Below are 18902 nucleotides of genomic sequence, written 5' to 3'. Positions count from 1 at the left end.
GGACAATATTCCAATGAATTCTTGCTAAAAGTTTGCTGTTAAGCTTATTTCCCTTTTTTTCCTTCTGAAACAAAGTCTTTTTTCATTTCCTTGTAATTAGAAAATTCATCTGGACAGCTAGTCCATTAAGCTGAGTTCCATTCTAGAATAATCTTGCCAGGGCTTAACCCTTGTCATCAGTCTTCTTTCTCCTTCTCTCTATCCTTTTCTTTTGCCTGTTTCCTAGGACTCTCTCCCGCTACCCCCTCCACCCTGGCCTGCATCCCCACTTAACCCCCAGCCACTTGCCAGTAGGAAAATACAGAAATATAGATATCTATAGGTACATTCCCAGAATCACACTATAAAAGTCATAATCACACAGGTAAGAGATAGGAAAATAATAGTGGTTCATAAATAAGAAAGCTGAAATAATGACTCAGTAGAAATAAAACATTAGTTTATGGTAATATTCATTGAATGGCATCTGGAAGTGTAGAGAAAAATCCTTTCACAGTCAGTGATAAGATGTTCACCCTCCCAGTCTGTTTTGATTGCTTATGTTTCTGGTGAAGAAAGTGCCCATCACCAATGCCAGTGCACTGACAGAATTCATCCTCCTGGGGCTCACAGATTGCCCAGAACTCCAGCCTCTCCTCTTTATGCTGTTCCTGGTCATTTACCTTGTCACCATCCTAGGCAACCTGGGCTTGATGGTGTTAATCCAACTGGATCCTCGCCTTCACACCCCCATGTATTTATTCCTCACCAACTTAACCTTTGTGGACTTGTGCTACACCTCAAATGCAACCCCACAGATGCTGACTAATCTTTTCTCAGAGAAGAAGACCATCTCACTTGCTGGCTGCTTTGCACAGTGTTACATTTCCATAGCACTGCTTCTCACTGAGCTTTACATGCTGGCAGCCATGGCCTATGACAGCTATGTGGCCATATGCGACCCTTTGCACTACAGTGTTAAGATGTCCAGGCGGATCTGCTTGTGCTTGGCCATATTTCTTTATGCTTATGCCTTCTCAAATGGCTGTTCCAGGCCATCGTGACCTTCTGTTTCACCCTCTGTAGATCCAATGTCATCCACCATTTCTACTGTGCTGACCCACCACTCATTAACTTTCTTGCTCTGATACTTATGTCAAAGAGCATGCCATGCTCATATCAGCTGGTTTCAACCTTTCCAACTCCCTCACCATCATCCTGCTGTCTTATGCCTTCATTATTGCCACCATCCACAGGATCAAATCAGCAGAGAGAAGGCGAAAGGTGTTCTCCACCTGTGGTTCCCACATGATGGGTGTAACCCTCTTTTATGGCACCCTCTTCTGCATGTATGTAAAACCACCCATAGAGCAGAATGTTGAAGAATCCAAAATCACAGCTGTCTTCTACACCTTTGTAAGTCCACTGCCTTATCCGTTGATCTATAGTCTGTGGAACAAAGATGTAAAACAGGCCTTGAAGAGAGTGCTCAGTAGAAATGTGGTCACTAAGACAGCAATGCCTCCAATTTTCAATAAGCCATAATTCTAATCCTTTGTCTCAAACATATTTGGATTTGTGTGATAAGTTTTCAAGTTCTTTCTGGCCATGTTTCAAATATCCTTGGGTCTGCGAGTAAACGGTCTGCACTTATTTATTATTCTAGATCCTTGCCCTTAATATGCTGTCCATCGATCAGTAGAAATAGCACTAGTTTGGATATTTCAGAAATGAATAATTCCATTTTGCTCTTCAGATCCACTATATTTAAATCAATATTTTAACTGAATCTTAGGTATTTTCTATACACATTACATTTGGAGAAGCCCTGCTCTAAGTGAAAATTACACTTGGTATTCCCTGGAGCACTGGTATGCTCCTACTATTTAAAATGATAAACAGAATAAACATGCTCTCAGCTTAGTTCCTTATATTTATTCTATATTTGTTACCATAAATTTTGGGATGTCTAGGAATCTAAGAAGTACAGCCTTCTGTAGGCATCCCCTGACTTACCAAGTAAAACTAGTAATTTTGGTTCATGATAGTAATTTTCTGTTTTTTAAGAGTAGTCTTTTATTGGTCTGTATGGAATAGGAAGTGAGACTAATAGAATAATCACTCTTTTCCTAGACCTGTGTTTGTGGATATAGTGTGTGGTCTTTATCTATACGGACCTACCTCTTCCCTCAGACCTCCAAGCTTGGATCAAGGAACTCAGATCTAGGAACACAGTGAATGTTTTATGTGTGCTTGGACTTGAAAAATTTAGAACTTACTAGGGTTTTCCTTTTACCTTCTTTTCTAGTTTTTTTTTTAATAAATTTGGATAATTGATTTGTCTTGCTTCTTTTCTTATACAAAATTTTATATATTTTGCCTACACTGTGCATTTTCTGAAACCCCTCATTTTTGTATGTTTTATCCCTTAGCTTGAAATATTTTATTATTTTTCCAGTGCCTTTGTTAACCTGTGCACTGTTTAGAAGATGTTGCTTAATGAACATATATTTGTGATTTTAAAAGATTTTTAATGGTTCTATATTTACAATTTAGTTCTATTTTTCAGAGAACATATGCCTTATGATTTTAATATTGAAAATGTATAGTGAGACTGTATACTATAAAAATACTGAGCATGTTCCCAAATTTATTGATATATAACTGACATGTAATATTTGTAAGTTTAGTATGATGTGATGATAGCTCAATGGGATGGTGTGATATATTTATATATTGAAAAAGTATTATCACAATAATACTGGTTGTCACATCTATCATCTCACCCAAGGACAATTTGTTGTTGTTTTTCTACAGTGGTGAAAACATTGAAGATCTATTCTCTTAGCACATTCAAATGTGCCACGCATTAGATAGTTAACTGTAGTCACTATGCTATACATTAGCTCCCCAGACTTCATTCATCTTATATCTGGAAGTTTGTACCCTTTTATCAACATCTCCCCATTTCCCTCACCTCCAGGCCCTGACTGCCATCTGTTAGTCCAACGTTTTTAGAGTCCACATAAATGTGAGATCATTCAGTGATTTTCTTCCTGTTTGTCTAACTTATTTCACCTAATATAATGTCCTCAAGTATCATTCATGTTGTAGCAAATGCCAATTTCCTTCTCTTTTTGCTGAATAATATTCCATTGCATACATTTTTTTTGAGCATACGTGTGTGTGCATGTGTGTGTATCTTTATACATTAATCAACTGATGGGCCCTTAGAGTTTCTTCATACCTTGGCTGTGGTGAAATGAACATGGTGCAAATACCTCTGACATCACAATTTTATTTCCTCTGGATATACATCCAGAAGTGGTTCTACTGGAGCATATGATAGTTCTATTTTTGATTTTTTAAGGAAACTCCATACCTCTACACTGTTTTCCATAGTTACTGTACCAATTTACATTTTCATCAATAGTATACTTGTCTCCACATTCTCTCCAGCATTTATTATCTCCTGCCTTTTTGATAATAGCCATTCTAATAGTGTGAGGTTATATCTTACTATGGTTTTGATTTGTATTTCACTGATGATTGGTGATATTGAGTATCTTCTTAATGTACTTGTTGGCCATTTATATGTCTTCTTTGGAAAAATATCTATTCTGGTCTTTTGCTCATTTTTAAAAATTGGATTATTTGGCTTTTTGCAGTTTTATGAGTTCTTTGAATATGTATGTAGAATAATGCATATATATTATTATTTATTAATTATGCATGGTTATAAATATTTGGGTTTTGATTTGCAAATATTTTCTCCCAAACCATTTTTTTTCCCTTTTCATTTTGCTGGTGGTTTCTTTCACTTTGCAGAGTTTAAAAGTTTAATATAGTCTCAAATGGCTAATTTTGTTTTTGTTGCTTATGCCTTTTTTTGTCATATACAAAAAGCCATCTGCAAGACTAATGTCAAAGAGGTTTTACACCTCTTCTAAGTATTGTATCATTACAAATCTTAAGTTTAAGTCTTTAATCTATTTCGGGTAAATTTTTTGTGAGGGATTTATGATGAGTCAATCTAATTTTTCAGCATGTGGTTGTCCGGCATTCCCACCATCATTCATTGAAGAGACTAACCTGTCTGTAATAAGTATTTCCAGCACTTTTTGAAATATTAGTTCACCAAATGTGCACAGGTTTATCTCTAGGCTTTCAATTCTGTTTTATTGGTCTATGTGTACATTTTTATGTCCGTGATGTTTTCATTGTTAATTAATTATTTAATTAATTGTTTTCATTCATTACAAAATAATTTAATATCAGGAAGTGTAATGTCATTGGCTTTGGTCTTTTCCATATCGCTTTGACTATTCAGTATCCATTGTGGTTCCATATGAACATGGATGGAACTAGAGAATCTCATACTGAGTGAAGTGAGCCAGAAAAAGACAAATATCATATGATATCACTTATAACTGGAATCTAATATCCAGCACAAATGAATATCTCCTTAGAAAAGAAAATCATGGACTTGGAGAAAAGACTTGTGGCTGCCTGATGGGAGAGGGAGGGAGTGGGAGGGATCTGGAGCTTGGGCTTATCAGGCACAACTTAGGATAGATTTACAAGGAGATCCTGCTGAATAGCATTGAGAACTTTGTCTAGATACTCATGTTGCAACAGAAGAAAGGCTGGGGGAAAAATGTAATTGTAATGTATACATGTAAGGATAACTTGATTCCCTTGCTGTACAGTGGGAAAATAAAAAAAAAATAATAAAAAAGAGTTATTGGCTGTTTCTGTTAAAACATGCCACTGGCATTTTTATGGGCATTGAATTGAATCTATAAATGGTTTTGAGCAGTACAAATATTTTAACAAATTTAGCCCTTCCTGGCCTTGAAGATACTTTCCATTTATGCCTTCATCAGTTTTTTTCATCCATGACTTATTGTTTTCATTTTACAGATTTTTTTAACATCTTAAATTTATTTCTATATATTTTATTGCTTTGGGTGCTATTCTAAATGAGATTGTTTTCTTTCTCAACTAGTTTATTGTTAGTATATAGAAATGCAACTGAATTTTGCATGTTGGTTTTGTATCCCATAAAGTTACTAAAATTGTACATCAGTTCCAGAGTTTTCATTTAGTCTTTAGGGTTTTCTGCATATAAGATCAAATCATCTGCAATCAGAGACAATTTTATGTTTTGCTCTCTGATATTGGATGCTGCTTATGTTTCCCTAATTGCTCTAACTCAGACTTGTAATACTATGTTGAATACAAGTGGTGCTAGTGTGTACCCTTCTCATTTCTTATCTTAGAGGAAAAGTTTTTAATATTTCACCTTTAAGAATGATGTTAACTGTGGGCTTGTCATTTATGGTCCTTATTATATTGAGTTATATTCTTTCTATACCCAGTTTGTTGAGGTTTTATCATTAAAGGATTTTGAATTTTGTCAAGTGCTTTTTCTGTATCTACGGAAAAGATCATCTGATTTTAATTTCTGATTATATTAATTCATTTATTTCCTCACAAACAACTGCTCTCTGTGGAGAAGTTATACTATTATAATGTGGTACAGATTAACTTGAACTTTTTTTCTAAAATTTGACATGTGTCCTTTGGGCAGGTGCTTTAACTTCTTTGGTAATAATAATAACATATAGGATTTTTTCGTGGATCCATAGGCCCATACTTGTGGCATATGGAGGTTCCCAGGCTAGGGGTTGAATTAGAGTTGCCAGCCTACACCACAGCCATAGCAATATGCGACCTACACCATGGCTCATGGCCGTGGATACTTAACCCACTGAGTGAGGCCAGGGATCAAACCTGCATCCTCATGGATATTATTTGGGTCTGTAACCCACTAAGCCACAATGTGCACTACCCATAAAATATAGGATTTTTAAAACTTTATTAATATGTTTTTACATATTATAAAATATATATGTTTAATTATGATTAAATGTTTTGATAAATATGTGCATTCTTACAACCACCACAATTGACAAAACATTTTCATCACTCCCCAAATTTCATTTTCATTTCTTTGCAGACAGTTCCTCCTTGCACACGCAGACATTAATGATCACAGATCTGCTTTTATACCCATAATTCATATAAAAAGAATCAAACTCACTATAGTCCTTCATATGTAGATTCTCTCACTTAGAAAAATGTTTTGGAGAATTATCCATTTGTTAGTTGGAGCCATTATTTGATATATTTTCTACTATTGAATCGGATTACATTTTAAAGATAAAACACAATGTATTTATCCATCCATCTGTTGTTAAACCCGGGTTATTTCACTAGTATCAGACTGTCTTTATGACGGTGTTATTTCAAGGGCAAACTAAGATTCTTCCAGCAAGCTGACGTAACTCAAATGGAAGAGATGTAATAACAACAACAAAAGATCATGACTTTCTACCTTCATAAATGAATGATGACTTGTTCTCTCTTGCTCACCTGATCAAGGCACTGTGGATATAAAGACATCACCTATGAATTATGTTGCTAGGCTTTTGTAAGTAGAAGTAATCATTGTGTCTATTTTGTTACTATTCCACTTTGTAAGTAAAGTTTAGTGAATCTCACACTATGTTCAATACGATGACTAAAAACATCAAATAGTATAAATCAACAGTAAAGTTGGCATGAAGGTGGGAAGATAATAATAAGCATTTTAGCGGCTTTTGGCAACCCAGAGAGCATTTATCCTTTAATGGAAGAAGCTGCTACTCAGCTTTAGTCATTTATTACCATGAGAGGTTGCAAGCCATGGGAATTTGGGGTACCTTGATTTTTATTTTTTTCCTTTTTTAAGCTGAGACGTAATTGATATATAGCATTATATTGATTTCATTTGTACAATGTAATGATTAAATATTGTATACATTGCAACAAATTCTACATTACATTCCAACAACTTATTTTATAACTAGAGGTTGGCACTTTTTGACCCCCTTCATCTGTTTTGCCTGATCCCCATAACCCCCCCTTTAGCTATCCCCATTTCTACCTGATATTCATTTTGTTTTGTTTTTATATTCATTTGCTTTGTTTGATTTTTTAATATAATTTTCATAATACCATAATTAATGCAAAATAGGTCATTTTAAAACACCATGTAAACAAAAACAAAACACATTGTGGGTGAAATCCTGCTACATTTTTTCCATCAATTGCCTCAATAAATATTTATGGGACACTTAGCAGAGAAAGTCAGTGTGCTAAATGCTGGGTACGTAGTGACTATAAAGTTATCATCTCCTATTCTCTTGGAATTTAATAGTCTGCATGGGAAGACAAATCTTAAGAAAATAAACCACATTTTATTGACAATTGAAACTGTAATTGGAGTTCCCTGGTGGATTAATGGTTAAGGATCTGGTGTTGTCACTGCTGTGGCTCTGGTCCCTGCCATAACATGGGTAAGATCCCTGGCCCAAGAACTTCTGCATACTACAGGTGTGCCCCCCCCAAAAAAAAATTTGTAATGAATGTTATTAAAAGAAACAAGGTGAGATAAGCTGGAATGATTATGGTGATTATTAGTTTTCATTTAGGTAGAGTAATACCTGTCTCAGGAATTGACATTTAAGATATCTAAATCATGGGTAGGCAATAACTTGAGGAAGTTTAGAAGAGTTAGTATTCAAAGCAGCGACAGGCATATGGGAAGGTTCTGAGTTTAGAAAGGGGTTGTCACAAGATCAATAATGGCTAGATGAATAGACAGGGAGAGAATGACAGAAAATCTAGAAGCAGATTGAGTATTGCAGTAAGAGCATTGATTTCCATACGGCATTTGGACAATGTGTTACTACTGAAGACTTCACATGTCTCCTGCCTTCACAATTACACTAAGAATTATGTAAGCACATGGATTATGTCATTTCTGCATTTGTTAATCTTTGATGAGAAAATACTTGAATACTTAGTAAATGGAAAGAAGGAATAGGCATACTATTGTCACCTCATCTTTATCCTGTTTGGTCAAATAAATAACGTATTGCTAAATTACATGCTCACCAGGTTTCCATAAAATGTTACTTTCTAATACCTGGACCTAACACTTTGAACTGACTCTACCTCAACTCATTATGATATCTTATCCAAATGAAACTCCTCACAGGGATTTAGAGTTTAACCATTGTATTCGCAATATGAGAGTCCTTTTAAGCAATCAATAGTAATTTAGTGGGAAGCACTTACAAAATGCAATTCAGACTGGGAAGATATCATAGAAACATGAGTGTCTATGAATTATATAATCACTATATATTTTTATTAATTGTTCTATTGATCTGATTGAAATACATGGTGATTCCCTAATGCAAAAAAATCTCCTGATCACTCAAAGCAATCAGCTCAAAATGTTTACAGATTGATGCAATCCCATGGTATAAATCCCAAAACCCTAATGAGAATGAATCTACATAAATTACTATTTCTCTAGAGTTTTTTCTTGTAATAACATTGTAATTATTTCCTCAGAGTGTGTTCAAAAACACTTTTGGGATAAAAGTTCCAAATTACAAGGAGGATATAAATCATTCCCAGCAGTTCATCACTTGGACCACTAGTGTTTCTGAGTCTTTGGTTCAGGTAGGCTTGAAAACTCTACTTCTGTACCTACGTTTTCTTTTCTTGTTTCCATTTTGGACCTTCACCCATAGGAATCAGGTGATAACAAAATCAGCTTTGAATGTTAGCTTATTTTCTTAGCCAGTTAAAATAAGTCATTACATAGTTCTTATATAGAATGGTCAATAGAAATTTTAGAGCTTTACAGGAATTATGTATTTACACTCATCATTTCACTTTATAAATATCATTCTCTCCATTCATTCAATAACTCAACACATATTGAATAACCATATTAAAGTAACAACCTGATAGCCTTATAAACTTTTCTAGAATAGCTGTTGAAAGAACAGTCTCTCCTCCTCCACAAAATGCCAACTTTATGAAGTAATTTAAAAAAGAGAGATGAAGTTAAGTGAGAATTAAACTCATTCTAGCAAGAAATAAAACTTGTGGAACTTTATAAATCTCACTTTAGATTATTGGGGAAAGATAATTTTGGGGAAATTTTAAATATTAACTAAGAGATATATGACTAGTAATAAGTGTAGGACTTGTAACTACCTGAATAATGAAGCAGAATTATAATTTAAAAATTATTGAGGTGAGTCTGATATTGAATAGATGAGGATTCTGAAGTCCACCAATAACAAGGTAAAAAGGCAATTTTCTGAATCAAGACACAAATGAGATTTTACTGGTATGTCATTGGCTAGTATGAAGCCACCGTATGTTAACATGATTTATATTTATGTTTATGTTTTGTAATCAGGAAATGTACCTCGTCCTTAGCATTTGTGAGATACTGGAATGGAAATGTAAGGGAGGGGGATATGCCAGAGTTTATTACAACAGAACAAGACGAAGAAGGTGCTCCATACTGGGAAATTTATCTTCACTTGAAATGCATGATTCCACCAACTACATGACTTCTCTATCTTCATGTATTGCCTTAAAATATCATTATTTGTGCATCTATTCTTGCAGATTTACATATGTCTGAATGATCAGTTGATGTAGTTTCTAGACTGAAACTAAACTTCCATAGTTTAGTTATTTTCATTTTATGTTGTCCTATCCTTGGCTCCAACATCCCCTCTTAGACCGTTCAATCCATCTTATAGGACCACCTGTAGGCACATGGAATAGCCAGTAAATGTGACAATGGTTCAAAATTATTCTGCTGTTATCATTTTAATTGGACCCTGAAGTGGGCACAATTTTCCCCAATAGACATGCAATGAGTAGTATTTCAGGTACATATGACATTTGTAGAAGTGAGCTTTGCAGTTCCACTGATAGTTTTTTGTTTGTTTTCTTGTTTGTTTGTTTGTCTTTTTGCCTTTTCTAGGGCTGCACTCACAGCATATGGGGGTTCCAAGGCTAGGGGACCAGTCGGAGCTGTAGCCATAGACCTATGGGAGAGCCACAGCAATGTGGGATCTGAGACATGTCTGCCACCTGTACCACAGCTCATGGCAATGCTGGATCCTTAACCCACTAAGCGAGGCCAAGGATCAAACCCACAAACTCATGGTTCCTAGGCAGATAGGTTAACCACTAGGCCATGACAGGACTACTTGTTTGTTTGTTTGTTTTGTTTTGTTTTGTTTTTTGAGAAAGATAAGAGGAATCTCTTGGAACTTCAGTTTTTCACCAAATATCTATTATGTTTACCAGTTTACCATAAATGTCACCTCTGGTTTTTTGCTCAATAATTACTGCTAAATTACAAGTGATGCTTTTTTCTTGCATCTTTACATAATAAAAAGTAAATATATGTGCTTATCAATATCCTTATGAATCAAATTCATTAGCATACACACGTCTGTTTTCTCTGTTACCTAACTTATTTAGGTTTGCTCCAATCCAGAACAAAGCAATTTGAAGTTATTAAGCTGAAATCTAATGAAGAGTTTTATTTCAGTTATATTTTTTGAAATAAGGAGCATAAACTATAAAAAACTGATAGCTACCTACACTGACTACAAATGACCCAGAAATTTCAAATTGGACACCTGTGTCACAAGGAAAGCCTTTTTAGAATGATGTCTTTTTTCCTGCTTCATTGAAGTTTAACTAATTTTTTACGTGTGATAGTTCTTATTCAGAGAACAAAGTATTTATGGCTATTTTAAAACTAGTTCAGCAACCTCTCCAATAATTTAATATGAATTACTTAGTATTCTATATTGGAAAGGAAGTCAACAAATGGAAGAGTTTATGGTGGATAAATTTCGTTACTTTTTGCATAAATATAAAATAAACAATATTTCTAAACACAGGAAACATTGGGTACAGTAACATTAAATAGGATGCTACCAAGTCCTTTACAACAACTATTAAACATGAGCCTTTGATACCTCCCAGCAGCACAAGTTCTTTAAGCACTTGTTTATGCAAACAAGTAATTTTCAGTTAATATAAAGTATTCCAAAATCATTCAGATATTTTTAGTGGGAAAAAAAGGCTTTATCTCTAATGCAACTGCTTTGACTTTTTTATATAAATTTATCAAAAATGTAATATGCACATTTCAGTTCTTAAGGTACATGATGGAAGAGAGTATGAGAATAAGAATGAATATATATATACACACTTATATACGTATGACTGAGTCACTTTTCTGTACAAACTGTATAGTTAAATCAACTATACTTTAAAAAAAATTACATATAGAGAATCATGTTTTCCAGATACTTTGCACCTTTTAAGTGTAAATCAGTCAAGAAACCTAGAGTGGTCCTGGGAATAGTCTTGTATGGCAAGATAGAAGTAAAAAAAGGGAGAGAAAGAAAAACTCAAGGAGGTATGATTTTTAAAAGACCTTTAATATGTACTAATTTCAACATCAAGTAAAATGTGTGCAAATTATATGAAAGTACCTGAAAAATTTGTAGCTTGTCTCATAGTACAATTACACACATGAACATTTTATCCGGAAGTATAATCCTTTCATTATAATTATTATTACTTGAACTCTGTACTAAGAATAATTCTATCTCTGTTGATTAGTTTTATTTTATAACTTCTGGACAGTGTAAGTCTGTAAATGAGAAGTGTTGAACTATTTATAGAGGCTGCTAAGAAGATTAGAGTTAAATTTGTGTTCCACTAGCAGCGGAAATTTGCCAAATTTTGTCATATACTATAAAGTTCTTAAATGTGAAAACATAAAAAAATGGATAAGCAACAAAAGTATGATCTAAGATTTGGCCACTTTTCCTTTCCCCAATCTAAGTCTCTCTTGCTTTAGTCATACAAACTCTTTTCAGTGAACATTTCTTCATCAGCAATTCATATAGGACTTTGTTATTTCCAACTTCAGGGACTTTGTCTTTGGTCTGTTCATATAGAAATACCATAATCTCCTGTATTTTTTTGGATATAGCAGTGTGAAAGGCCCCACATAATTTATTTTCTTTAAGCCCCTACCATTTGGGGCTCTCTAGTAAGGCAAGCAGGGAATACACGTCACAAGGTTTGACTTTCTAAATATGCACGCACTAAGGACAGCAAAATATTTTCAAACACGTCACCATTTTGTTCAAAACCATTCCTGGGATTGATGATGAAGCCCGTGAATTTACAGTAAATTATAAGTGGCAGTTGGTGGTTCAAACCATTTTAAGACAAATTGAGGGTCATAAATCTCTCATTCCAAAACAAATTAGAGTCACAGGAGCCATTCTTTTGGGGAATCATCTGCACATTATATACCTAGATTTAGGGGTTATGATCTTTCTAAATATCCTATCTCCTACAGTCTGACTCCATCTAACAATAGCTGGGTGTGAGGGTAACTGAGGGTAGAAGAGAAAGAAAGAGAGATAAAGAGCATATGATGGACTTCCCATTCACTTCTTAATTTATTTTAATTCACCTAAGTGAATGATGCTGGCACCTAAGAAAATGGTCAGAGGAAATTCCGCCTTGGTGACTGAATTTGTTCTCTTGGGATTAATGGATGATCCAGATCTTCAGCCCATCCTCTTTGTGCTGTTTCTGGGGATCTATTTGATCATGGTGTGAGGGAACCTTGGGATGTTGGTGTTGATCAGGATATATTCTCACCTCCACACCCCTATGTACTTCTTTCTTGCCAATTTGTTCTGCTTGGATTTGTGCTATTCCACTAATGTGACCCCCAAGATGTTGATAAACTTCTTATCAGAGAAAAAAAAACATTTCCTACACAGCATGTTTAATCCAGTGTTATTTTTTTCATTGCCATGGTGATTACTGAGTATTACATGCTAGCTGTAATGGCTTATGATAGGTACATGGCCATCTGTAATCCTTTGCTGTATAGCAGCAAGATGTCCAAAGGGGTCTGTATCTGCCTGATTGCTGGTCCATATGTCTATGGGTTCCTTAGTGGCCTGATGGAAACCATGTGGACCTAATGCTTGACCTTCTGTGGCTCCAACGTCATTAATCTCTTCTACTGTGCCGACCCACCCCTCACCTGACTCTCGTGCTCTGACACTTTCATTAAGGAGACTAATAGGTTTCCTCAGAGTGACTTGTTGATTCCTTCAAAAATTTTTCTTACATATGCAAAAATGGAGGCTCTTTTCTCACTTTCAAAATGGGCATTCATTTATTTATTTTTTTTAATCCTGCAATTATTATAGAACTTTTATTTTGTGTCAGGCCAAGTGAGGCTGTAAAGATAAAGCCAAGAACACTGAGATCAGAATATTTGCAATAATAAACAGGCTTGTTTTACTTAACTGAATATGTGTTTGTGCTTTAAAGAAATAGATCTCCAGGTGTTTGTTTAAGTAGAAGCCAACAAACTATTAACTGAATGTTAAATTTACAAGAATAGTTACTTGTTTGCATGTGTGTTTTAATGCAATTTGTAGGCAATTATTTATTTTTTTTTTTGGTTTTTTTTTTTTTGTTGTTGTTGTTGTTATTGTTGTTGCTATTTCTTGGGCCGCTCCCACGGCATATGGAGGTTCCCAGGCTAGGGGTTGAATTGGAGCTGTAGCCACCGGCCTACGCCAGAGCCACAGCAACGCAGGATCCGAGCTGCGTCTGCAACCTACACCACAGCTCACGGCAACGCCGGATCGTTAACCCACTGAGCAAGGGCAGGGACCGAACCTGCAACCTCATGGTTCCTAGTCAGATTCGTTAACCACTGCACCACGACGGGAACTCCTATTATTTAAAATAAAGTTTTTAAATAACATCTAGAAATAGAGAATTTGAAAAAATTGAATGAGATCATATAGAATTAATGACAATGAAAATATTATTCCACAGGAAATAGTAAGCAAAAATAGGTTCTATGGTAGAAATGATGCTTGGAAATATAACTGAGAAAAATGTGTCAGTGGGGGACTAATTACAGTTATGTGGCTTTTCCCTTTCCTCTGAAAGTGACATCAGCCACGTATTTTGTTCAGACCCTGCCTTATCTGACATGATACTGTATTTGGAGCTATCAGTATGTTGGAGCAGGTGCACAAAAAATGAACAAGTTCTTGTCTTGCACAGTCGGAAGACTACAATCTTCTTTCCTCCATAGGATCAACCTTTTCTTTTTCTTATATTATAAAACTTAAACAATTGGGTCAATCTTCAGTTTTACAGTTTCACAAAACTATACAATCCTAGAGCTCCTTAAAATTTCCTTGGTACTTGAAGCAGTACCTGGCTTAATGTAGATACCCAGTAAATATTCATCACCTTCGCCTGTGCTATGCAGTTTCAAAATCACCTAAAATGTTAACAGCTTAAAAAATCAGCTTGTATTTGCATCCCTTAGCATTAAAATATTTACAGACAAGCCATCATATTTAATTCTAAAATCAGGTATATAATAACTAATTGTGATAATGGTAGAGGTAAAATTTGAACTATAGATTTATAAATGGCAAATACCTTTCACATCCTTAAAAACAGATTGATAGGCAGAGATGAGAGAAGGCATGAAAATCCCACTCTCTAAGAGGGTGGAATATTGATAAACTCTAGAAAAGTCACAATATTCCTGAAGCAGGCCCTAACTCTTTTTAGGAACCATTCTTTGTCTACTTCATCAGTTAATACCTAAAAAATAAATAGTTTGAAGATTCTTGTTTTCTGTTATGTCCTAAGGAGGAAGATGTCTCTCACAGGTCGGAAGACATAAATGGATGCCAGGCATGGACATGAGGGTCTTATTGGTTATAAGCTCTGTCTCCCAAGCCAAGAACAAGTCTTATCAGAAGTTATGGTCATATTTCTCTAAATTATGGGGTCAAAGCTCCTGCATAGTAAATGCAACAGAATTATAAATGACCAAAGTTAGTTCATGACAGTTAACATGTGTGTCAACAATTTTGTGTACATATATGGCCATACCATATTCTTGCTTGTAGATACATAGATTTTTTTTTTAAATAAAAGGATTTTTTTTCCGGCTTTTTAAGGCCACACCTCTGGCATATGGAAATTCCCACACTAGGGGTCGAATCACAGCTACAGCTTCTGGCCTACACCACAGCCACAGCAACATGGGATCTGAGCAATGTTGGCAATGTACACCACAGCTCACAGCAGTGCTGGATCCTTAACCCACTAAGCGAGGCCAGGGATAGAACCTGCACCCTCATGGATGCTAGTCAGATTCATTTCCTCTGAGCCACGATGAAAACTCCATAAATATAAGGAATTCTTAATAATGGTAACTTTGAGAAGTGAGGGTGGAAGATCAGGGTGGGGCAAACAAAAGGAAATATTTTATGCTTTTATGTTATATTCTTTCAAAGATTGAATGTTTACTATAAAAATGTATAAATTTTATAAGGCAAAATTTACCTATAAAGTTATAAAGGTAAAAATGTATGAAGAAAGAATTATTCCCATATCTACATATGTAATAAAATAGTGCCCAAATTTTACACACAATTTACACACATATCACATGTAAAACTAAATTTTTTATACCTGTCTTTACTATTTTGTCTTTAGATTATAGCTTTCCATTATGGATTTAAAATCAACTCTTCTGTAAATGCAGTGAAGCTTGGATCCAGTTCTCATATACATATATATATATTTTTTATTTAGTATATAAAGAAAAATACACCATCATTTTACTTCTAAAGCACATTTCTTCTGATCAGTTTCCAAAAAGCTTGTTTCACATCCTTATTCCTCAGACTGTAAATGATGGGGTTCAAGATAGGGCTTACAAAAGTGTAGAAAACAGCAATGAATTTGGACTGCTTCACTGACTTGTCCATGGGAGGTCTAACGTACATGCAGAACAGGGTCCCATAAAACACAGTCACTGCCATCAGATGGGACCCACAGGTAGAAAAAGCTTTATGCCTGCCTTCAGCAGAACGAATCTTCAGGATGGCAATGAGAATGAAGATGTAGGAGATGAGGATTATGAGAAGGGAGTTGGAGAGGTTAAATCCTGCCACCACAAATATAGATGCAGAAATAAAGGTGACTCTTAATGTCATTGATATTTATGATTGACACTAGATGTATGAAGCCCAAAATTATATACTCATGATGTGATGATCTGATGAATGAGCTTAGAGAGTCAGAATGTATGTAAAAGTAGCCATTGGCTTGGGAATTTCAATTTATTTAAATTATTGTTTCTTTTGATAGTTTGGGTTGAGAAAACTATTATAATAAAATGTATTTTTCCTAGAAAACTTTCTCTGCTTAATGACCTTAATGAAAACCCATTTCACCTGGGCAAGATTATATTGACTTCAAGTTCCCTCTTATTTCACACCTTAACTAATTAAAGTATCTTAATATATTAATATGTCTGTGGCCACATATTAATTTAACTCAGCTCAACACAAAGTTATTCAAGTTTATCAAAAACAAACTACTGAAAGTTTTAAAAATGATTAAATATACCCTCCCTGCTTATGAAGAGTAATGTTTTTTGATGGCAAAAATTCCACAACTGTCTTACCATGAGACTTGCTAAGAGAAACAGTTGATATATTAAACAATTATTTTGTGAGCACAGAGAAAGAAAAAAATTAATTCTGACTAAGGTTTTTAGCACAAGTTCCTGTGTCTGACACAGAGTGAGGCCAAGGAACTGAAACATCAGTGTTTGAATCCAAGTGGCAGCCCATGCAAGTAGACAGGTGGCTCATGCCCCCAAAATATCCCACACTCCTAGAATCTAAATTGTAAAGCATTTGTTTGGTCTTTTTTTTTTTGTCTTTTCTAGGGCCACTCCCACAGCATATGGAGGGTCCCAGTATAGGGGTCGAATCGGAGCTGTAGCTGCCAGCCAATGCCAGAGCCACAGCAACACGGAATCTGAGCTGCGTCTGCAAACTACACCACAGCTCAGGGCAACACCGGATCCTTAACCCACTGAGCAAGGCCAGGCATTGAACTCACAACCTTATAGTTCCCAGTTGGATTCATTAACCACTGAGCCACGATGGGAACTCCCAAAATTGCAAAGCATTATTAAAAGCCAGGTGAGGGAGTGTAGTCACAGGGTAAGTGACCAGCTAGTACACACTTTCTGATTGGCTGATGATGAGGTAAGAGGGCAAAGTCACAGGGATTAATGTGATCAGTCCTTAAACTCCAGGAAAACTGGGAGCTCTGTGCCCATGGTCGTTCAAGTAGCTAACCTCTTCCATTTGGTTGGGGGTAGGGAGTTGACATAGTAAAACAACTCAGGAAATGAGCACCAGATACTATTAGCTAGATACTTCAGAGAGAAGAGAAAGCAGAGGATATAAGGGATGAGCTGGCCCAGGGAATGCCCCTTAGCATCCTACTGGATTTCAAGGCTTTTAGGGTAGAGCTAGGCTTTGGAATTGAATAGAATTTCAAAAGGTAGAGGATAGATGCAAAGGCATTTCCTAAAGAAAGAGGCAACTAATAAAAGGAGAATATCTTGGCCTTGCTTGGGACACCAATCATGGATAAGAATTTCAGACAAATTGAGGCTAAATTGTAAACAGGGTCACATGAAGAAGAGGGATGGGGATGTTTGCTACAATATTTAGACTAAATTTGGTATCTACAGAAACCATCAATACTTTCTGAGTAGTTACATGGAGGAACAAGATTTTGTCCTCATTCTTCAGGTTTCTGAGAGACAAGTGTGAACTTGCATCAGCCCCTATGTGGAGTAGAACATGAGCCACTGCAGCTGCCAACCCACAGAACCCCCTGAGTGGAGATCAGGGTGGAGACCAGGAGAGAGGTACTCTGTGCTCTGGGACGCTGGAAGAATGGGCTTTCAGGTAGTTGGATATTTTCAGGAGAAGATTTTATGAGCCCAATTCTTACATCTCCTCATATCCAGAGAAACACTAGGGTCCATCAATGATGATTAATATCTGTGACTTGTGGTGACCTACATGAGGCGAGCAGAGAACACCTGTAAAATGTGTGCATGGCTGCATGCACCACCCCCTTCACCTTTATGACTTATATCTTCCTGGGCTGTAGTTAGTGGCCTGAACAAAAGATGTCATGGTCACCTGTGAGAACAGCCACCTCCAAGGGTGGGCCAATGAGCCCTGACGGAACTGAGGAAAGTATATCAAAGGAGTGATTTCAGTAATCCCAGTCTTCCCATAGAAATGGTTTCCTGTAAATCTTCTGTAAGTCTGGTTCTCTATAAATCTTGTGTTCCTACTACCTCCCATTTGTTGCCAAAACTCATATATCCTAGCTTCCCTCCTTGCCTCCTTGAAGTGGTTTCTCAGGGCTACCTAAGATGCTGTCTCTGGAGCTTAAGTTCTAATTTCACCCAAAATAAAACTTACCTCTCAACATTCATGTTGTATTTTTTTAGTCAACACAAGAGTTCTGTAAGAGCAATGATTTATTTTGACCAAGGTAGACACTGACAGTATGAATGAATGATCTCCATTATTAATCTAGCAAATGACAGCCTCTTTCCCAGGCCGATTTCATTTCTTACCAAGATTTCAAATTCTTTGCTTCCACCTTGGGATTAACTTTATTAAAACAAACAAACAAACAAAATGTAAGTATTGGTTACTTATTTATCTGTTCTTATCTTTGCTGTCTTTTTAGTTCCCCACTTCTTTACAGATTTAGGATCCTGTTGCCCACTTCCTGCTGTTATCAAGGTCATAACATACATGGTTATGAAGCACACTTATCCCCCCAGTTGCTGAGCAGAAGTTTAGTTCCACTGTAAACTAGAGATGGGCACTCACCATCTGCCTCTACATGGATTTAATCATGAGCCACTGCACTTGCTGACCCTCAACACACACTGAAAGAAGCTCAGGGTGAAGATCAAGAGGGAGGCACCCCGTGCTTTGAGAAAACTGGCTGAACATGTTTTAGATAGTAAGTTATTTTCTGGAAAAATTCTATGA

The 18902-nt window shown here is 35.9% G+C and overlaps 1 protein-coding gene and 1 pseudogene across 1 annotated transcript; both read left to right on the top strand.

Annotated features, from left to right (window-relative positions):
• The first annotated feature begins 539 nt into the window (after window positions 1–539).
• Window positions 540–1524, top strand: LOC125120693 (olfactory receptor 5M11-like). Its single transcript, XM_047769160.1, is given in 3 exon segments — window positions 540–1023; window positions 1026–1109; window positions 1112–1524. Coding segments are annotated over 3 exon segments (981 nt in total).
• A 10926-nt stretch (window positions 1525–12450) lies between these two features.
• On the top strand, window positions 12451–15533 carry LOC125120692 (olfactory receptor 1030-like; annotated as a pseudogene).
• Window positions 15534–18902: the final 3369 nt, after the last annotated feature.

The sequence above is a fragment of the Phacochoerus africanus genome, chromosome 2 (genome assembly GCF_016906955.1).
Source record: "Phacochoerus africanus isolate WHEZ1 chromosome 2, ROS_Pafr_v1, whole genome shotgun sequence".
Taxonomy (NCBI): domain Eukaryota; kingdom Metazoa; phylum Chordata; class Mammalia; order Artiodactyla; family Suidae; genus Phacochoerus; species Phacochoerus africanus.
The sequence above is the reverse complement of the archived record's forward strand: the minus strand, read 5'-3'. Positions and strand labels throughout refer to the sequence as shown.